General features: G+C 42.4%; 1 protein-coding gene across 2 annotated transcripts in view; it reads left to right on the forward strand.

Annotated features, from left to right (window-relative positions):
- Positions 1-21,918, forward strand: part of LOC126161305 (uncharacterized) — an 847,447-nt gene that overhangs the window by 652,898 nt on the left and 172,631 nt on the right. For both annotated transcript variants that reach the window (XM_049917059.1, XM_049917060.1), the window contains 3 exons: positions 2,763-2,986; positions 10,156-10,253; positions 16,250-16,390. In XM_049917059.1, coding sequence (XP_049773016.1) covers positions 2,763-2,986; positions 10,156-10,253; positions 16,250-16,390 — 463 coding nt within the window. The remainder of the gene's footprint in view (positions 1-2,762; positions 2,987-10,155; positions 10,254-16,249; positions 16,391-21,918) is intronic.

A 21,918-nucleotide genomic window follows, 5' to 3' on the forward strand; every position in this document is an offset into this window, starting at 1 on the left:
CAAATTTGAGAGAAATAGGAGAGCTGAAGATAGTTTTCTTTTTTCTGTTTTACTGTTGAAACCAAATTCTTAGTCGAGATATCCTGTGTTCTCAGTTGTGTGGCCACTGGAATCTTAAGGTCATTCAAAAGTGAAGCCTTATAATTGTTTTAAAAAGTGATGACTATGTGATCAAAATATTTCATTTTTTTTTTTTTTTTTTTTTTTTTTTTTTTTTTTTTTTTTTTTTGTAAGTGTTTGTGTTCCAGTGTGTGCATGGTCATGTACACACAGTGGGGCATCAAGATGTGGACTATGTATAATGAAACATTTATCTTTGTGTCATAAAATTTGTAGATCCTCTGACCATTTCTTAACATTAACATGGATTCAGCTAGAGAGATAACATTGTTGTTTTGCTATAGTTTGTGAACTGAGTTTGTGCTTTGTACTTTTAATTATCTCTGTGTAAGTTGCTTCCTTTCTTGTTTGAGATTGGAGTGATACCATCTGGTGATATAGCTGTTTTCATTACTTTAATTTCAAATTATCTGCCAAGTGATGTAAGGGTAACTTAGATAAACACATAATGTATGTTCTGAGAAAATGCGAGGCGCTTACTAGAAGATAATATTGTTAAGTCATGGTACTCCTTAAAAGACTTTGTTTTGAGTAATGTCATACACATGGAATTAGGTTCAAGTTATGTTAGGACTGTAGTGTGATTCTAGAATATATTTTATTGTAAATATGAAAAAAATCAGGAGAGTTTAAGCAGAAAGGAACCTGTAAACTATTATTGTTGGGATGGTGAGTCTTACATTGCCTTTCTGACAGCAGTTGCACTAGGAATGGGATGTAGTAGACTGTGTACAAATAAATGATCACAAAATTTATACACTCTGGAGAGCACTTAAGCATCATACGCAATGTATATATGAAAAGGATAGATTGCTACTCACCACATAGAGGAGGTGTTGAGCCATAGACAGACACAGTGCTATGCTTTTCACTTTTGGACAAAATAGTGCTGCTTCATAAGCAGAAAACACACACACACTTGACTCACATAGCTTAGTGTTTGTGGCTGCTCAGACCCGACTGGCACAAAAAAATGGTTCAAATGGCTCTGAGCACTATGGGACTTAAGTTTTGAGGTCATCAGTCCCCTAGAACTTAAAACCACTTAAACCTAAATAACCTAGAGACATGACACACATCCATGACCGAGGCAGGATTTGAACCTGTGACCGTAGCGGTCGCGTGGTTCCAGACTGTAGCGCCTAGAACCGCTCGGCCACCCCAGCCGGTCTGACTGGCACATTCAGACCTGAGCAACCATAGATGGTGTGTGTGTGTGTGTGTGTGTGTGCACGCACATTTGTTTCCTACTATTTAAGAAGCACTTTTTTGTCTGAAAGATGAAAGTATAGCTTTGTGTCTGTTGGCGACTCGACATTTCCCCTATGTATGCCCTTTTTATATTTGAAAATATTATGTACGTGGAGAGAGAAAACATTTACTTATCATGTGGCAGCTCCTTCCTCTGGCAGAAGAGTCAAAGGGGAAGGAAGAGAAGTGGAGAAAAAGGACGCAAGGTTTAGAAAATGGGGAGAGTTTGGGAAAGTGACACAGGACCCTCGATCAGTGGAGACTTACTAGCCAGGATAAGTAGAAAAGACTGACTGTTTAGGAAAATTCTTCCCACAGGCATTAGTTTCTCAGAACTGTACAGACGGTAACTGGCATTAACAACGTGTCCTCGATTCTCGCCATTCGTCTGGTCATAATATATGTTAATTTCTTTGGTCTCAGCGACTATTCCTGTCTTCACTCCCTTTTAGCTTTCTTATGTCTTTCATTTTCAGACTCGTCTATTTTTCGCCGTCGCCGTCCCATCTTTATCACGTACAGTGTACATAGCTTTCTGCTCATATTATCTTGTGCTTGATATTTTGGAAGTAACCTGTGCCCGGTATATTATCTTATCTTCCACCTTTAAGCTCTCTGACAATCGGGCTTCCCTTCTGATCCTGTTGGGTAAGACTCCCCTGACTCTCCATTCTGGGTGACTTTTCCGAACTCTGTTCCTTTTCCTAAACCTCGCCAGTGTTTATCCTTCATTCCTTTTCCATCCCATTCAACCCTTTTGCCAGAAGGAGGAGCCACTAGGTCCGAAGCTGACAAAATTTTCTTAATGTTTATATGCTTGTGTTCCACATCTACCACTTGATGAGTAGATTTTTTATATATCTCGTTATATTATATTTTTGAAAATTGAAAACTGATTGTTTCATTGACATATCTTGTTCATGTTGTTGTTGTTGTTGTTGTACCATCCTGGAGTTTGTAGTGTATATATCATGTATAATTTTACAATTTGACATACAAAATATACAAGCATTTAATTTAAAACATACTGTTTAATGTTACACAGACTAGAGTTGTTTTTTCCTCAAGCAAGTGTTCTGCCAAAATGTAGACCAAAACATATTTTTTGGAGATAATTGTAGTTTGTCATCTCTAAATTTGTATTTAGTATTATTAATGTCTTTGTTGCCAGTAAAGTTAGTAGCAGTCACAATAACTGTAGTAGTATTAGTTTATATCTACTCTACCGAGTGTACGAGTTGAAAAATGCCTTACATTCGTGTGGTGTCTGATTTATTAGCTTTGAACATGAAAATTCAGTCTTCTGAAGTTTTACATAATCCTCACAATTTTAAAATGTATTGGGTGAATCAAACTGTAGGTACATAATTGTATTTTGTGCTATCCTACAGGGAATTTGAAGTGGACAGCATAAATTTCCCCGGACAGGTACACCAGTGGCGGCTGAGCCAGCTGCTACAGAAGGGCACGGAACGCACTCAGGAGGACCTGCTCGCCGACCTCGCGCTCTCCCTGCGCTTCCTCGTCGTCACGGCCCGTGGCCGCCTCACGTCTCACTTCCTCTCACTCGCCAATGCTTTGCACGCCTTGCTCGATGGCTTGCTGAAGCTCCTCGGTTAGTCTCTTTGTTAATTCTATAAAAATTCTGTTTATTTTAGTAGGACTTGCCTTGAGAAAATATATTATGTTAAACGTTGCTAAGTGACAGAAGTGGAGTGCCAGTTATGTAACTACACAAGTTTCACTTTTCCTCTTTCCTTTTTAAATATCTTTCATTGCAATTTAGTATGTTCATTTATATTCCACTTGTCTGAATTATCATAAGTCTTTGTTAGTAACATTCAAACAATAAAAGTTCACAGATGTAGTATACATGAAGTAATAACATCGATTTTTTGTCATAATATGCAGGCCTAGTCTTCCATTGTTGAATCGTGACTAGTATAGCTAATATAAGTATTCAGGAGCAAATATTGAATTTAGAGCTTTTTTAATGGTGTTTTTATCCAGATCTTGTGCGGCAACTGAAAAAGAGATTGATATTCAAATTTGGTGAGAAGACGAATGATATAACAGAACATGCAGTGGGGAAGCCAGTGGGCATTCTGGTGAGATCCTCTCCTGGAACTGCAGGTTTTGTAGCAAGAGTAAGTTGATAGAGGAGCAGGAGCGTAAGATCTGTGCCCTTCAGGTGCAGTTGAAAAACGCACAGGAGGAGCTAGATAGGATGAGGAGGGAGAAGGAGGTTGGGGAATGGGAGCTGGCTGTTGGCAAGAGATCTGCTAGGAGAAGGAGATTTTCAGATAGTTTTACTATTGGTGTTTACAATAGATATGACCAACTGTCAAGAGTCTAGTGGAGAGGAATCTCTAGTAGCAGTAGATGGAGGAAGTATGCAGCAGACCTCAGTAGTTACGGTGCCTAGAACAGTCGCAAAGTCGAAGAGGAAGAAGAAGGTTCTGCTGTTAGGTAGTTCTCATGGCAGAGGTGTAGGCCAGCAGTTGCAGGAAGTGCTGGGGAGTGAGTACCACGTCACCAGCATTGTGAAGCCTAAGGCAGGGTTGGCTCAGGTGACTGTTAACATAGGGGGGTTATATAGGGATTTTACTAAAGAGGATCAGGTAGTGATTGTGGGTAGGGCTGGTAATAGTATTGATAGGGATGGGGAGTATGACATAGATGGTGACCTGGAAAAGATAGCCACTCAGACTGGCAACACGAATGTGCATTTCGTGGAACTGTTTCAGCGTCACGATCGGCCTCATGTTAATACAGCCGTCAGGATTAATAACGTGAGACTTGGGGGTGCGCTGGTGACAGAAGGCATGGGCCACATTTCAGTGGAGTCGGTGGAGTCTATCAGCAGGACAGGTTTCACTAGACACGGCCTGCACCTCAACAGGCATGGGAAGGGAAGTTTGGCAAAGCTTATAGGTGACAGCATAGGTGGGGGTGGTGGGATCACTCGTGGGAAAATTGCTGCAGTAGTGGGTGTTAGAGCTACACCTTTTTTAGATTGAAGTCAGCTGATAGGTATTCCTGCTTAAGGGAAGTCTCTCTAACAAGGGAATCACTTTTGACAAAGCTTAGGTATCCGAGTAATGAGGGGATTAGTATATTTCATCAAAATATACGAGGTATTAGAGATAAAGTTAGTGAACTGCTTATAGATGTTGACTCTGAAATTATTGGTATATTTGAACACTTCTTAAATAAGGAGATAATTCAGAGGCTTCCTTTACCAGGATACAGGTTGGCTGGCTGCTTTTCGAGGAGCTCTTTGCGGTGTGGGGGAGTAGCCATGTATGTGAAAAACGGCATCGCATTTGAGTCAATTGATGTTTCAAAGTACTGCACTGAAAAGGTGTTTGAATGTTGTGCAGGTGTGGTTAAATTTAATGGAGCTAAACTTGTAACTGTTGTTATTTATAAATCCCCAGACTCCGATTTCACAACATTTTTGCTAAAGCTAGAGGAAGTTCTTGGTTCCTTTATAGGAAATACAAAAATTTAGTTATATGTGGTGACTTCAATATTAATTGTATAAGTGATTGTGCAAGGAAGAGGATGCTGGTAGACCTCTTTAATTCATATAATCTTATGAAAACCGTATTCTTTCCAACGAGAGTGCAAGGGAACAGTAGAACAACCATAGACAACATTTTTGTTCATTCCTCATTACTAGAAGGGCATTCTGTTAGCAAAAAGGTGAATGGCCTTTCAGATCATGATGCGCAAATTTTAACTTTAAAAGATTTTTATGCTGCAACATGTGTTAAATATAGTCATCACCTGTTCAGGAAAGCTGATCCAGTTGCTGTAGAGACCTTTGTAAACCTTATAAAGGAACAAGAGTGGCAAGATGTTTATAGCGCTGATACAGTAGACGATAAATATAATGCTTTTCTCAAGACTTTTCTCATGCTCTTTGAAAGTTGCTTTCCGTTAGAACGTTTAAAACAGGGTACTAGCACAAACAGGCAGCCTGGGTGGCTGACTAGAGGGATAAGAATATCTTGTAGAACAAAGTGGCAATTATATCAAAATGTTAGAAACAGTCAAAATCTAAATGCAGCAGCCCATTACAAACAGTATTGTAAGGTGCTTAAAAATGTTATTAGGATGGCAAAAAGTATGTGATATGCAGATAGAATAGCTAAGTCTCGGGATAAAATTAAAGCCATATGGTCAGTCGTAAAGGAAGTTGCTGGTCTGCAGAGACAGGTCGAGGATATAGAATCAGTGCGTAGTGGGAATGTCCGTGTTACTGATAAGTCGCATATATGTACAGTATTTAATAATCACTTTCTGAATATAGCACGTGAACTAAATAGAAACCTAGTCCCAACAGGGAATCATATAGCGCTCTTAGAAAAAAGTGTTCCGAGACTGTTACCTGAAATGCTCCTCCATGATACTGACAAGAGGGAGATTGAGTTAATAATTAAATCACTAAAGACCAAGAACTCCCATGGATATGACGGGGTATCTAGCAGAATACTGAAGTATTGTTCTATGTATGTTAGCCCAGTTCTCAGCCATATCTGTAACTTTTCCTTTAGGAGTGGTCGGTTTCCTGACCGATTAAAGTACTCGGTAGTGAAGCCACTTTATAAAAAGGGAGACATTGATAATGTTGACAATTTTAGACCTATTTCTATGCCATCGGTGTTTGCTAAAGTTATCGAGAAGGTTGTATATACAAGGTTACTGGAGCATTTAAATTCACATAATTTGCTGTCAAATGTTCAGTTTGGTTTTAGAAATGGTTTAACAACTGAAAATGCTATATTCTCTTTTCTCTGTGAGGTTTTGGACAGATTAAATAAAAGGTTGCAAACGCTAGGTGTTTTCTTTGATTTAATGAAGGCTTTTGACTGTGTTGACCACAAAATATTACTGCAGAAGTTGGACCATTATGGAGTAACGGGAGTAGCTTACAATTGGTTTGCCTCTTACTTTAAGAACAGAAAGCAGAGGGTAATTCTCCGCAATATTGAGAGTGGTAGTGATGTTCGGTCCCAATGGGGCACTGTTAAGTGGGGCGTTCCCCAAGGGTCGGTGCTGGGGCCACTGCTGTTTCTTCTTTGTATAAATGATATGCCTTCTAGTATTACAGGTGATTCAAAAATATTTCTGTTTGCTGATGACACCAGCTTGATAGTGAAGGATCTTGTGTGTAATATTGAAACAGTAACAAATAGTGTAGTTCATGAAATAAGTTTGTGGCTTGTGGAAAATAATTTGATGCTAAATCACAGTAAGACTCAGTTTTTACATTTTCTAACTCACAATTCAACAAGAACCGATATTTTGATCAGACAGAATGGGCATATTATAAGTGAGACGGAACAGTTCAAATTCCTAGGCGTTCGGATAGATAGTAAGCTGTTGTGGAAAGCCCATGTCCAGGATCTTGTTCAGAAGCTAAATGCTGCTTTATTTACCATTAGAACAGTATCTGAAATAAGTGACACTTCAACACGAAAAGTAGTCTACTTCGCATATTTTCATACACTTATGTCGTATGGTATTATTTTTTGGGGTAGTTCTTATGATTCAAAAAGGGTATTTTTGGCTCAAAAACGGGCTGTTCGAGCTATATGTGGTGTAAGTCCGAGAACCTCTTGTCGACCCCTATTCAAAAATCTGGGAATTCTGACATTGCCCTCACAGTATATATTTTCTTTAATGTCATTTGTTGTTAGCAATATTAGCCTATTCCGAAGAGTTAGCAGCTTTCACTCAGTTAATACTAGGCAGAAATCAAATCTGCATGTAGAATGCACTTCCTTGACTCTTGTGCAGAAAGGAGTGCAGTATTCTGCTGCATCCATTTTCAATAAGCTACCACAAGAATTCAAAAATCTTAGCAGTAGCCCAAACTCTTTTAAGTCTAAACTGAAGAGTTTCCTCATGGCTCACTCCTTCTATTCTGTCGAGGAGCTCCTGGAAGAGCTAAAAAATTAAGCAAATTCCAGTGTTACATTGTTGATTTTCTTCATTTAAACTTACGACTTGTCGCCTGAATATGTTTTTTTTTAATATTTCATTTTATCTGTTTCTAATATCGTGTTATAATTTCATGTATTGACTCGTTCCATGACCATGGAGACTTCTCCTTAATTTGGTCCCACGGAACAATAAATAAAAACCTAGTCTTAGATATAAAGGCAAGAGGGAGGTGCGAGGGCAAGCTGTAAGAGGGCAATCTTAAAAGTCTTTTATTTTCAACATCACAGTTTGACATGCCACAATAATTTTGACAGTTTCTTTTTTAAGGGAATCATAAGACTTTCGACTGTAATTCGAGAGGTTATATTTGTAATAAATAATTGTTTGCAGTATCACTGGGCACAGTTTCTTCTCACAGTAATGAGATCGAGGAGACAGATGTATGAAACAAAAAATGAAACTACTTTATTTTTCTTTCTTTATCACCAGATGCACTTTGCGCCACATTTTAGTTACATTGACAGTAATGGCAAGTGTTACGCTGTTAAGCGCTAGTCCAGTATTTATCAAAATTTGTAGAGGAATTAGACAACTAAACTTTCATTCCATTAGGAACTATTTGTCCGTTGTCAGCATCTGTGTGAGGTGTGACCCCTACAGGTCTTACATAACTCTTTTACTTGTCACGGTACAGAAGCAAACGATGTTGAAATGTCATGTCAAAAAGTTTTTTGCCACATTAGGAAAACACTGTGTGTCGCTTTACGGAGATAGTCGGCCAAAGACCAGTAGGAAAGTCTGCGTATGCTTACCTCACATCCCAGACGTGCGTCTCAGGGACCAGGTGGGCCAGTCGAAGATCCGTACGCTCCTCGAGGTGTTCGTGGTGTGAGAATCGTAGCTTCCCGTGACCATAAACCGAATCGTCTACAGACGTGTAGGCACCGATTTGACTGCCGCGGCGTGGGATTAGCCGTGCGGTCTAAGGCGCTGCAGTCGTGGACTGTGCGGTTGGTCCCAGTGGAGGTTCGAGTCCTCCCTCGGGCATGGGTGTGTGTGTGTTTGTCCTTAGGATAATTTAGGTTAAGTCGTGTGTAAGCTTAGGAACTGATGACCTTAGCAGTTAAGTCCCATAAGATTTCACACACGTTTTTTTTGACTGCCACGAAGAGAAGCGGGACTCCTCGCCGGACACCACCGGCTTCCACTCCGTGTCCCTGTCGACTTCAGCTCTGTACCGCGCGAGTCTCTGCCTCCAGCGGTAAGTGACACGGATAAACTGGAAACCTCGACTCAGGTGCCAGTAACGCGTACCCACGTGGCTCGTGGCTCGCGGCCCGCGCCCGCCCCATTTCCCTGAGTTCGGCAGCTGCCCGCCACCACTCGCCCTGCAGTCAGCGCACCACAACCACCGGTGTCCCTCGTGCCAAAGATCTGACCTTTCTCGAGTCTGTAAGGTGGTAGTAACCTGTGCATGTCGTCGGAGCAAACTGTGTTTTGATCTTCATGTAAAAAGTTGCTCTAACGCTATACTCGTGCAACAACCATGATGTATTCACACCGTTCTTTGTCTGTAGGAATAGCTTTTTGTGCTGCTGAAAATAAGTGTTTGTAAGTATGAAATATTAACCTGAACACCCCACAGCCATCAAAACACTCTACCAGTTTGGCAGCATTTGGTGGGTGTATTCGTAGTGTGACACTTTCATTTTCCATCGGGGTGTATTTGCATTTCTGTTACATTTCTATGTTTCTGTCTGTTTTCACACTGACAGTTTAAAGTCTGTGGCAAGTTTCTATTTACTGAGAATAAATCCTACAGCATAAGAATTGTCATTACTGATCAAGAAAAATATTACCTAAAATCCAACCCAGACCATTAATAGTTAACTTGATAAACAAAAGCATAGGTGCCATAGGTGGGGATATAAGAGGAACATAAGTAAAACAATAACACATCTGACTTTTTTTATTTCCACCAAGGACAGCTGAAATTTTATACAACACTTCTAACACTAACATACTAAAATGGGTAATGACCGTTCAAGTATTGAGAGTAATATTTCAAAAAAGAGTTTTGTAAATGGCCTCAAGAAAAAAATATAAAACAGAATATAAGATGGGAGATTAGCTTCCATCGACCCCGAGGCCGGTTTGACCTTCACCGTGCTTTAGTGGGTACGGTCCCGTCAGAGGTGCCGTGCCCTCGCTCTCCTCGTATCTACCCTAGCCAGTTACGTGGGGCCGTGCAGTTTCATGTAGACTGTGAACTGTAGTGTGAGTTAGTATTTTTAACATGCAAAAATCATCCCTGTATGTGAAAGAATCTACTACGTGTCATACAAGTGGACTACCTCGAAGCCCGTGTGCCTGTGACGAATGTGATCTCTGTATCTTAGATATATGTAATTGATACCGTCTGTCAAGTATTGCTCATTGCCTTATCTTATTGTTAATTATTACTAGTACTTAATTTTGCGTCTTCCAGACTTCTGGATTCAGTGTTTACTTTTTAGTGAGTATCAGCTTACCATTGCCGTGCAAGTGTGAAAAGTGCAATCCATTTACTTGTCTTTGTCAACTCTTTGTGCTCTCGTGTTTCACTGTTTTCCATATGTAAAGTCCTTTATACCACAGACATACACTACACATTTGTCCAACAAATAATTGTAAATATGGGATTTTATGTAACACTCTTTCTTAGCTACCAGTTAATAAAAAAGTATACTCTTCGAATATATCTTTTGTAGTATATTTGAAGTAAATATATATCTGTAGTTAATAAAATGCCTATACCTCAAACACTGCTTCTTCTTCTTCTTCTTTTAGATATTGTGATTGGCGTCCCTTCTCTGCAGGCGCATAACATCGAGGCCAAAATTAGAGAGGAGCGCTGTCGGTATCTTGTTGCGGAACTCGTCTGTCGGGTCAGTTGCTTATTGTTGCAGTATATGTATAGTGTTTTAAAATTTCATAATTTTAACCTTTAATAGGAAAATAATTCTGTCATTAATGTACATTGTGGTAAATTGCTATGCAGTTTCTAGGAGAATGACAGCAGTAGACCTAATAGCAATTAATATATCAGTTGATGGTTTTGTAGATGATGTAAATGCATCTGTGAAAAGTAGAAATCAACTTTAAAAATTTTTGCTACGGAATATGTGAACTTGCATACTATTATTAGATTTGTATATTTAACTAGTCTTTTAATCATTCAAATGCATACTAATATTTTGAAATTTATTATACGGTGTGGTCTGTTGGAGAATGTGATATCTCTGACCGCGTATCTCAATAACTGCGAATTGTTACTAACATTAGTGTAGTCGATTTTTGTTATAAATGTTCAGACCATTTATATTTGAGGTATACGGGATGCAGAGATTGTTGTCATTGTGATCTTCATTCCGGACTCTGGTTTGGTGCAGTTTTATGTGCCAGTCTGTAGTGTGTGAGCCTCTTAATCTCTGAATAACTACTGTAACTGACTCGTGTGCTGTATTCGTGTGTGCCTTTTCAGTTCTTACCACCCACTTCCCTCTATCACCAAATTAACTATTCCTCAGTGCCTCACGATGTTCTCTCGTCTCGTTACAGTTGGCACCTCTTTATTACTTACTCCGTCTATCCGCCTAATTGACAGCATTCTTCTGTAACACTACACGGTGCTGCAGTTATCTATAATTAAGTACATTCTGAAAGGAGGTGCACAATTAGTCAGATATCGAGAAGATTTCAAAGTGGTGCAAAGACCGAAATTGCTTCAAATGTTGAGAAATATAAACCGGAGCACTCATAATAGGTGCTATATACTTTGACTGTAATATCAGCAAGTCACAGCTGGATTCGTTTGACTCGAACAAATATCTGCTTGTAACAGTTTATAGGCATATGAAATGGAAAGATCACACAGACTCAGTTGTAGGTCAGCAGGTGGCAGGCTGTGCTTCATAGGTAGAACATTAGGGAAATGCTATCAGTCTATAAAGGAGACTGCGTACAAGAGACTCACGGAATCAGTCCTAAAACGTTGCTCGACTTTGTGGGACTTGTACAAAATAGGGCTAAGAAGGCATACTGAACAGCTACAAAGAAGTGCAGTACAAACGGTCACAGGTTTGTTCGATCTGTGGGAGAGTGCCACAGAGATATTGAACAAATTGAACTGGCAGGCGCCTGGAGATAAACACAAAAGATCCTGTGAAACCTAGTTATAAAGTCCTAGAACCAACTTTAAGTGTCGAATCTAGAGATACGATACAGTCCACTACGTATCGTTTCCGTAGGGATCGCGAAGAAGAGATTTGGCTAGTTACGGCAAGCACAGATTCATTTAGGCAATCGTTCTTCCCACACTCCGCACGTAAATGGAATGGGGAAGAATACCGACAACTGGTCTAATGGGACTTACCCTCTACTGTGTACTTCTCAGTGGTTTCTAGAGTACGGATACAGATGTAACTGTCGATTACAGAAATTTATATTCCTCTCTCGTATGTCCTGTTTACGATCTACGTATCACTTCTGTATAATGCTGTACCCCCCATAAATATAAATAAGTCTTATTAACACACAAATTTACATTCGATGTTAGCAAATTTCAGCAGTGTAGCGAACTTAGTAATAAACTTTTCTCACCTCCCCCTCCTCGCTGTCACATTTCACCAGCTACTTTCTTATCTCGTATATTTCCATTTACTCCATTAACTTCTCATTCAGATGTCAGACGATACAGAGACATTTATTCTTAGGCTTGCTTCAACCACTTACATAATTAATTTAGAAAATGACACAGTGGAAAATCCAGGACAGAATAACGACAATATTATGAAAAGTACGGATTGCTCCTCGGCGTATAGAGATGTCGAAACACAGGCAGACGCGACAAAAAAAGACTGCTAAACACGTGAGGTTTGAGCTGAGAGGCCTTCTTCTGCAGAAAACACACACACATTTATGCGAGAACAACTTGCACAGACGTGACCACTGACACGGGCCACTGAGGCTGGATTGTGAGCAGCTGTGTCTGAAGGGAGAAGCAGTCTGGGTGTTGGGCGTAAGGAGGCTAGGGTGAGGAGGGGGAGTGATAGGAGGGCAGGGCTGGAAGGAGCTGTAGTGCTGCTGGAGGGATAATGGGGACAGGGTTGGAGTGCTAGGTGCAGTTAGGAGTGGGGGTGGAAGGGTAGGGAAAAATGAGAGATGTGGAGCAAGGAGGAGAAAAGAGAGAGAGGGAGAGAGAGAGAAACTGGTGGGTGTGCAGTACTGCATTGGCAGCAGGGGAGAGAGTTACAGAAATGTAAGATATATTACAGGGAGAGTTCCCACCTACGCAGTTCAGAATAGCTGGCAGAGGCTTCGAAGCAGTCACTGAAAAGAAGCAGAAGCGCATTGTGTCGGACAGTGTGATCGCCAACGGGGTGGTCCAGTTGTTTCTGGGACACAGTTTGTCAGTGGCCATTTGTGCAGGCAGACAACTCATCGGTTGTAGTGCCCGTGTAGAATGGAGCAGAGGAGTTACAACTTAGCTTGCAGATAACATTACTGCTCCCTCAGACAGCCCTACCTTTGATGGGATAGTGATGCTTGTGACCAGACTGGAGTAGGTGGTGGTGAGAGGATGTATGGGACAGGTCTTCCACCTAGATCTCTTATAGGGATGTGAGCCACGAGGCAAGGGATTGGGAGCAGGGACGGAGTAGGGATCGGACGAGGATATTGCACAGATTCGGTGGGTGGCAGAATATCACTACGGAGGGATGGGGCGGATAGCAGGTAAGACAATCCTCATTTCAGGGCATAACGAGAGGTAGTCAAAACCTTGGCAGAGAACGTGTTTCAGCTGCTCCGTTACTTTGTGATTCTGACCCCTTTGTGGCCGGACGGTGGGGATGTGGGAGGTGAACACAAAGGAGTGTTCTCCCCTCGTGACTCGATACATCTAGAAATGGGGCTACTACGTCACATTCTCCACTAGGATTTCGACTGCTTCTCGTCGTACCCTGAAATGAGGAATGTCCTACTCACTATCCTTCTCACCCCTCCCACAGTCATATTCCCCCACCCTCTGAACCTACACAATATCCTCGTCCGTCCCTACTCCACCCCTGCTCCCGACCCCTTACCTCGTGGCTCTTATCACCGTTATAGACCTACGTGGAAGACCTGTCCCACGTGCCCTCCCACGACCACCTACTCCAGTCTGGTCGCGAGCATCACACATCCCGTCAAAAGTAGGGCTACCTGTGAAAGCAATCGTGTGACATACAAACTGAGGTGCAGCCACTGTGCCGTGTTCTACATGGGCACGGCAACCGACTAGCTGTCTGTCCACAGACAAACTGTGGCCAGGAGACAGCTGGACCACCCAGTTGCTAAACGTGCTACCCAACACAACGTGCTTCACTTCAGTGACTGCCGCACAGCCTCTGCCATCTGGATCCCTGTAACTGTCCTGCTAACACCAGATTTTCTGACCGGTGCGGGTGAGAACTCTCCCTGTAATATATCTTATGTTCTCGTGTCCCCCCGTAACAGCCCCCCCCCCCCCCCCTCCCCGGTCTCACGGTCTCAACCTTCATTAGTCCATTAGTCCCTGCCGTTCACCCTCTTCCATCTTCCCTGCTCTCACTGCAGTACTACGAAGCCTCCTATTCCACAAACACTCCCATTAATCTCTCTCTCTCTCTTTCTCTCTCTCCTCCATTCTCTTCTTCTCTCATTTCCCCCCCTCCTCATCTTCTCTCCTTTTCCACTATCCTCCCCCCCAAAAAGAAACTCCCGACTGCACCTAGCAGCCCTGCCCTATCCCTACCAGATCCCTCCATACTCCCACAAGCAGTGCTACACCTTCCCCCACTCCTATCCTCCTGTCACACCCTCTCCGTGCCCTAGCTTCCTTCCTATCCCCACCACTCACATTGCTTCTCCCATCAGGCGCAGCTGCTCGCAGTCTGACCTCGATGACCCGAGTCGGTGGTCACGTGTGTGTGGACTGTGCATTTTTCTACATAAGGAGGAGGCCTTTTCAGTCTAAAGCTCACATGTTTAGCAGTCTGCTAATCGACATCTCCTCTATATTGTGAGTAACAATGAGTCCTTTTCGTAATATTGTCGTAATTTAGAAAATGTCTTTTCCTCGTAAATTTCGCCAGATTTTTGTGTACACACACTCGTGACATGTGCGGGTACATCAGGTTCTGTCCCCAGATTTTAGTGCAAATAATCTACTTTATTTCACTATCACTTACATCATACTTTTCTGCAGCTTCTTTTCGAGACTTGTCCCAAGACCATTTTTGCCATTGTACTGTAGCAGAATAATTTTTGTATGTACTCTGGTTGTCCTTTCCCATATTGTCGAAGAGACAGACAGACTTGTCCACCTCAGATTTTGATAATGCCTCAGAATTTCTCACCCCGTCTCTGTAAGAACTGTCAGAATATAATATAGTAATTTATCAGCACTAACAACTAGTGCAGTGTGAAGTCAGTGACTTTTACTGCAAGGACAAGCTGTTAAAGTATACGAGGTGTAATCAAAAGTAATGGAAATTTTTCTTTTTCTTAAGCCATCTTTATTTATTCAATAACATCAGCTTTGTCCCCTTCGAAAAAATACACTTGTGCTGGCACTTGTTCCAGTCTTGTGGAACTTACTTTTCGTTATGGTGTTCAGTCCCTTCAATGATTCTCTTTATATCTCATCAGTAGTTGCAAAATGATGTCCTTTTGTGGTTCTCTTCAGTCTCAGGAATTGAGGAAAGTTGCAGGGGTCATGTCTGGCAGATACGATGACTGAGGCAACATAACGGTTTTGTTATTTGCCAAAAAATCACGTACCAACACAGAGATGTGAGTGGGAGCATTGTCGTGACACAATTTACTTAGTGGTTTTGCCACAATTCTGATTGTTTTCTTTGGATTGCTCCATGAAAAGACAGATAATGTCCGTGTAGTATTCCTTACTGACCATACGATAGTAAGACAGGAACTCATGATGCACCATCCCATTACAGTCAAAGAAAACAGTGAGAAGAACCTTCATGTTGTTGAACTTGTCAAATTTGTTTTGGTCGTGGCTCTTCAAGCAGTTTCTATTGGGACGATTGTGCCTTGATTTTGATTTCAATGTCATACATGTATACCCAGCTTTTTGCACCTGCATCTTCTTTAGAAGTTCTGGATCATTGTCGACTTCATTCAGCATTTTCTGAGTGATGTCTACACGACATCATTTTTGGCTGAAATTCAACAATTTCGGTACAAAATTTGCTACTACATGTTTCATACCCCAGCCTCCCACCCCCCTCCCCCATAAAAAAATAACCCAAAATAAAAAGGGAGAAGAAGAGGAGGAGGAGGAGGAGGAGGAGGAGGAGGAGAGAAGAAGAATTGCTTGGCATGAGTCAAAGTTTATGCCGACATCAACAGACACTGATTCGGTGATTTTCCAGAACCATTTTCTTTACTTCTTCCACATTGTCATCAGTAAACAATGTGCTAGGGTGTCCAGGGCAGTTGTTATCTTCACTGTTTTCTCAGTCCTCTTTGAAATGTTTCTACCTCTCATAAGCTCATGTCTCATCATAGTAGAATCGCCAAAAGTCACAGTCAACATTTTGAATGTGATGCTACACTTTTTTCTGTATTTCAAGCAAAATTTAATGCAAATTCTTTGATCCACCTTTTCAAAAGTAAAAATTCGCTGAGCACTTGAAAACGTCTATAAGTTTGAATGCAAATGTACGTCAGGGACATGTGTACCAATAACGTAAAAAAAAAATTGAAAATCGAATATATAACACCAGTAAAATTTAAAAAATTCATATTAAATTTTGATCACATCTAGTATAAGATTTGCTACTGTTGTTTTTCATTTATATTTGGGTGTTTTGTGAAAGAACAACTATTTTCCTAACAGACTGAATTTGAAGATTCCCTGGAATTATTGTGCGGATTTGTGCGGCGGCAGCTTCGTCGTGCAGCTACAGAGAAATTTGAAGTTTTGAGGGAAGCATCTCGAACACCTGTTCCGATCCCTTACTTATTTCTTACACCAAAGGTAAGCTTGTAATGCAGCTGTGTGTAGAAAGCTATTAATGGAGTATTGTGGAATGCAGATAAATGCAGCCTATTACAACTGAGTATATGAAAAAGAAAAATGGCAGTGAAGAGATTATATTATTCTGTGCTTGACAACATAAGTATGCAACTGTTGCATTCAGAGTGTTAAATTTTAAGGTGATACATGTCTGAAAATAAGACTTATGACAATTTATTCTGTCGATTCTACATTTTATTACAAACTCGAGGGAAAGCAGGATGGGAATTCAACCTCGCTGCCAGCTACTTTTTGCACACATTCAGTACTTGAGAGTACGCCCTCCCGACACATTGTATTCAAATCCTGTCACAGGTATATTGTGTCTTATCAGATGATGGGCTGTTTGTGTAGGTAATAATGATGTCGTATGCCAGCACTGCTGCAGCTACTTGCTTGTGGCACCGAGTGGAGTGACACAGTGGCCAGCACATTCTGGAGGATGCCAGTTCAAATCTGCACCTGACAGTCCTCATTTAGGTTTTTTGATCTTCCTCAATCACTCCAGGCGAATGCCTGGATGAGTGCTTTGAAAGGGTACAGCTGATTTCCTTCCCCATTCTTGAAATATTCTTAACTTGTGCTCTGTCTCTGACGACCTCAATGTCGATGGAATGTTAAGCTCTAATCCGTATACTATCTATGTAGGCCAGCGTATTAATACATTTCCTGCAACTGATGAACTTCCTGTGGTGCTGTATCTCAACTATTTTGCCTTCCTGTCCCTGCCCCCTTGTGTTATCACCCTGTTCTTCCCCTCCCTCATTATTTGTTCATTTAAATAACTTCATCTAAGGACCTGCTCATACTGGTCAGTGTAATTGATAATGTATTTTTGTGCCTGTGTGTTCTAAAGTTCATAAACTGAGCTTAACTCTTTATTTATGTGCATACAGCAGCCAACTATTTGGCAGCTGGTTCTCTGACACATTCCATTGTCCATACGTGTGCAGTATTATTTCTAAGTTTGTGTGCAGAAATTAATTGTGCTTGACTGATACAGCATAAGCAGCTCTATCATTGATGCTGTTCAGTAATTAATAAGACATACAAGCATGTTGTTACAGCTTGTTCCTCTGTTTGATAGCTTCTTTATTTTGTAGTCTATCTAAGTGGTAGAGATGTTGTGGGAGTAGTTATTAAATATACAGGATACATCTAGTCTTGTTGCATAAATTAAAATTAAAGCGCTCTGGAGTTTGACATTTAGTCCATAGTTACTTTGCAATCCCTTCCTTCGGCATCTACACAATTTAAACTTTTGATGACCTGTTTCATATGGTTTTCTTTCAGTAAATGAAAGAATTGCAATAATAAGTAAACTCTCAGTTATCTAGGTTAATGCAAATCTTAGACTAAATGGATAACCAAAAATACACAGATAATCAAAAATAGATGGAATTTGCTACTAACAAAGCTCATTTGAAAGCATATTGCATAAATGAAAACAAGACATATGGGAAAAAGTAAATAAACTGTTCACGATTTCAAAAGTATCACCATAACTTTTAATTCATTTATCCCACTGTGAGATGAGATGGGCAGTCTCTTGTTGAAAAACGTTTGCAGTTGCCTACAGAACCACGGTTGTATCTAAGCACGCATCTCTTAATCTGAAGCAAATCGGTGACCACGAATGTCTTTATTCGGGGCGGGCCCACGTGTGTTGCCGAAGTTGTGTCAAGTACACTGCAGAAGATTCACTGGGAAGCTGTTACACGTCCTCCGTATAGTTCAAATCTCTCTGCACGTGACTACCATATTTTTGTATCCTGCCTGGGAAGTGGCACGTGGGTAGGAGCAGGAAAAGGTAAAATACATTGGTACTGCAGTGAGTAAAAGTGGTTTACTGGTGCAAGAAGAATACATAACTTTGCACATAGGTGAGAAGCTGAAGCAAAGTGTCCCGGCTGCCTGCTGTCGATCAAATGGGCTGAAACTGTTGCGATGCTCGTAGAGCTCTCCACAGCCCCGGCTAGAGGGTGCTGTCATCGTCGTCTGTCGTAGTGCCAACTTAACTGGCAACTAACCTGTGACATCGTTGCTATTGATACCACATCCCTCCCCCCTGAAACGGCGTACCATCGTCGAGTACGGCTTCCGACGGTGGGTGGACGGACCCAGGGGTGGCGCAGCTGAGTGGGCGGACACCGTAACTGCAGGGCGCGCTGCCCACCTGTGACTGTGAATTGCTCTCGAGGGGGGCGAGGAAAATGCCCCGTGGAAAACCTGCCGAGGCCGCGCGTCGCTACTGGGTATGCTCAGATGAGGCGGCGGAGCAACGACCTCCGTGGGTGGTGACGGCGGAGGCGGCGGCGGCGGCGGTGTGACGGCAGCCTCAGCGTCCATCGGTTCTGGCACCACGGAGGAACACGGTGGCGGCGAGAGGCGCCCGTCCAGTGCAGGTGACCGGACCGGCAGTGGCAGTGACGGCAGGCGCTTCCGTGGCGAAGGCACGAGTGGCGGAGGCGCCGTCGGTGGATTCGTGGGCTGAGGTGGTGGAAGCCGCGAAGCCTCCAATGCTGTCGGAAAACGACCGGCAGCAGAAAACCGAGGATGACACAAACGAATCTGGTTCCGGTGACACTTGATAGCGCCTGAGGGACCAGAAATGAGAAATAAGGCGCAGCCGAGCCGGCGAAGAATGTGCGCCTGCTCCCAGTGCTGTCTGCCAGAGAAAATGTGATACAACACTAAATCGTGCGGCACCGAGCCAGAACGAGGCGAAGCAGCTGGAGCACGTGGCAGCGGGTGCAATAGCTGCAGGAGCGACGGATGGGCGCGGCCGTGTAGCAATTCCACTGGGGAACGGGTGCCGCATGGCTGAGAGCGACAGGAAGCGAGGAAAGTCCAAAGTGCATGCTCGTGAGAGTGCGTGGCGCACAACTTGTTCATCTGCGACTTAAACGTACGTAAAAAGCGTTGAGCTTCACTGTTCGACTGGGGGCGAAATGGGGTTGAGGTCAGGTGGCAAATGCCATTAGCAGCACAGAACGCTTCAAACTCTGATGACACAAATTGTGGGCCATTGTCGGAGACAATAACTTCAGGAAGACCCTCAATGCAAAAAATAGACGTCAAAGCCCGAATAGAACTTGCAGGTGTAGTAGAAGACATATGTACAACAAAAGGAATGTTGCTGTACGCATCAATAACTATCGACCAGCGGGTGTCCCAGAAAGGACCCGCAAAATCAATATGAACGTGCTGCCAAGGTGCAGTAGGAGTCGGCCACGCAAAGAAGTGCTGGCGGGGAGCAGACTGATGTTCCGCGCAAGATCGACAGTTAGCAAGCAAATTCTCAATTTGTTTATCAATGCCGACGCAAGTGCAGTGACGATGCGCTAATTGCTTCATCCCCAATGAACAGCATGCAATAAATGGAGGATTTCCAACTGCAACAAACGAGGTACAACCACACGATACTGACCATTGTCAGTTCGTAACAAGATAACACCGTGGTGTACAGACAAGTTGTGACATAGCGCAAAGTAATGTCGAACAAGTGGATCACAAATCTGCGTAGCAGATGGAGGCCATTGAGTACGAATATACTGCAAAAGAATCTGCAAAGAAGCATTGGCGGCTGTCGCATCAGCAATGCGATGACAATCCACCAGAAAACAATCAGCTAATTCCTTACCTTTTGAATCAAAAACATGCGTAACTATTTGGAATAATCAAACACTTTGTCAGGACCGATAAGCAGATGAGACAAAGTATCAGCAGTGTCATGCTGGGCCGTAGGCCGAAACAAGATTTTGTAATTGTAGTTAAACAAAAACAAAGACCAACGTTGCAACTTTTGTGCAGTACGCGCCAGAACCGGCTTTCGCGGGTGGAACGACGACGTCAAAGATTCATGGTCGGTGATCAAATAGAACTTGCGACCGTACAAAAAATCGTGAAACTTAGTCAGTCCATAGACAATAGCTAAAGCTTCTTTCTCGATTTGAGAATAGTTTTGTTGGGCAGAATTGAGCAACTTAGATGCAAAAGCGATCGTGCGATCGACAGAATTAATGTGGTGCGAGAGAATCACTCTGATGCTGTGAGAAGATGCATTGACAGCCAAAACAACTGGTTTGGAGGGATCGAAAGGAATCAAACAGCGATCACTCAACAAAGCAGATTTGAGCTTGTGGAAAGCAGCGTCACATTCCGAAGACCAAACAAAAGGAACGTTCTTACGCTGAAGGCGATGCAAAGACGCTGCAATCTGTGCTGCATTTGGTATAAAGCGAAGATAGTGATTTTGCCCAACACAGACTGAAGTTCTTTCAAGTTGCTGGGTGCTAGCAAGTCTCTAATCGCACTGAGATGTGACAGCGAGGGGTGAATACCCTGTCCGTTAATCATATACCTTAAATACTGAATCTAAGTTTGAAAAAATTTGCATTTGTCTCTGTTACACTTTAATCCTGCAAAAGTACAGTAAATAAGGCATGCAAATTCTGCAAATGTTCGTCAGGGGTGCAACCTGGTACAACAATATCGTCCTGATAATTTGAGGAACCAGGGACAGTGGCACACAACTGCTGCAAGTAAGACTGAAAAATAGCAGGAGCTGAAGCACAACCGAACAGAAGTCAGCGAAACTTGAACAATCCAAGGTGGGTGTTGATCACAAAATAGCGCTGCGACTGTTCGTCGAGCGGAATCTGAAAATATGCGTCCCGCAAGTCAACCGTGGAAAAGAATTTTCCTGCACCAAGCTTATCAAAAATGTCTTCAGGATGCGGTAACGGAAATGTAGCTGTCTGGGGATTTATTGTAGACTTAAAGTCAGCACAAATACGGAGATGACCATTTGGTTTCTTGACACACACTATAGATGCAGCCCATTGTGAAGCAGAAACAGGTTCAATGACACCATTGTCTTGCAAATGCTTAAGTCCAGCGGCTACGGTGCTGCGCTGTGCATGCGGTACCGGGCGTGCTCGCTGGAAAATAGTCATGGCATTGTCTTCAACTACAACATGCGCTGCAAAGTCGGTGGCGCAACCTAGTCCATCAGAAAAAAAGTTCAGCAAAATCATTGCATAGTGCGGCAACACTGCAACACTGTCTTTATGGTCACTAGCGTTGATGCAAAGTACATTGTCCTAAATTGCGAGGCCAAGAAGTTCAAATGTGTCCATGCCAAAAATGTTCGTAGCATCAGTAGAGCGGAGCACATGGAAAGACACCATACGTGTCGTTGCACCGTACGTGGCTTGAAAACTACACATGCCAAGAACTGAGATTTCCTGTCCAGAAAACGCAGTCAGTGTGGAATGCGAACGATGAAGCAGGGGCGAACCAAGCAAGTCATACGTTGATTTGTTCAGTAAAGGAACTGACGCACAAGTGTCCAGCTGCATGCGAACAGAATGTCTGCAAATGTTCAAAGTCACAAAAAGTTTCCTCACATTGCGCTGAATGCCAGAGGAAGTGTCTGGCAAAACTTGATTCACACGACGAGCTGTAGAAGCACGTGAATCAGAAGG

This window comes from Schistocerca cancellata, chromosome 2, assembly GCF_023864275.1.
Source record: "Schistocerca cancellata isolate TAMUIC-IGC-003103 chromosome 2, iqSchCanc2.1, whole genome shotgun sequence".
NCBI classification, from domain to species: Eukaryota; Metazoa; Arthropoda; class Insecta; order Orthoptera; family Acrididae; genus Schistocerca; species Schistocerca cancellata.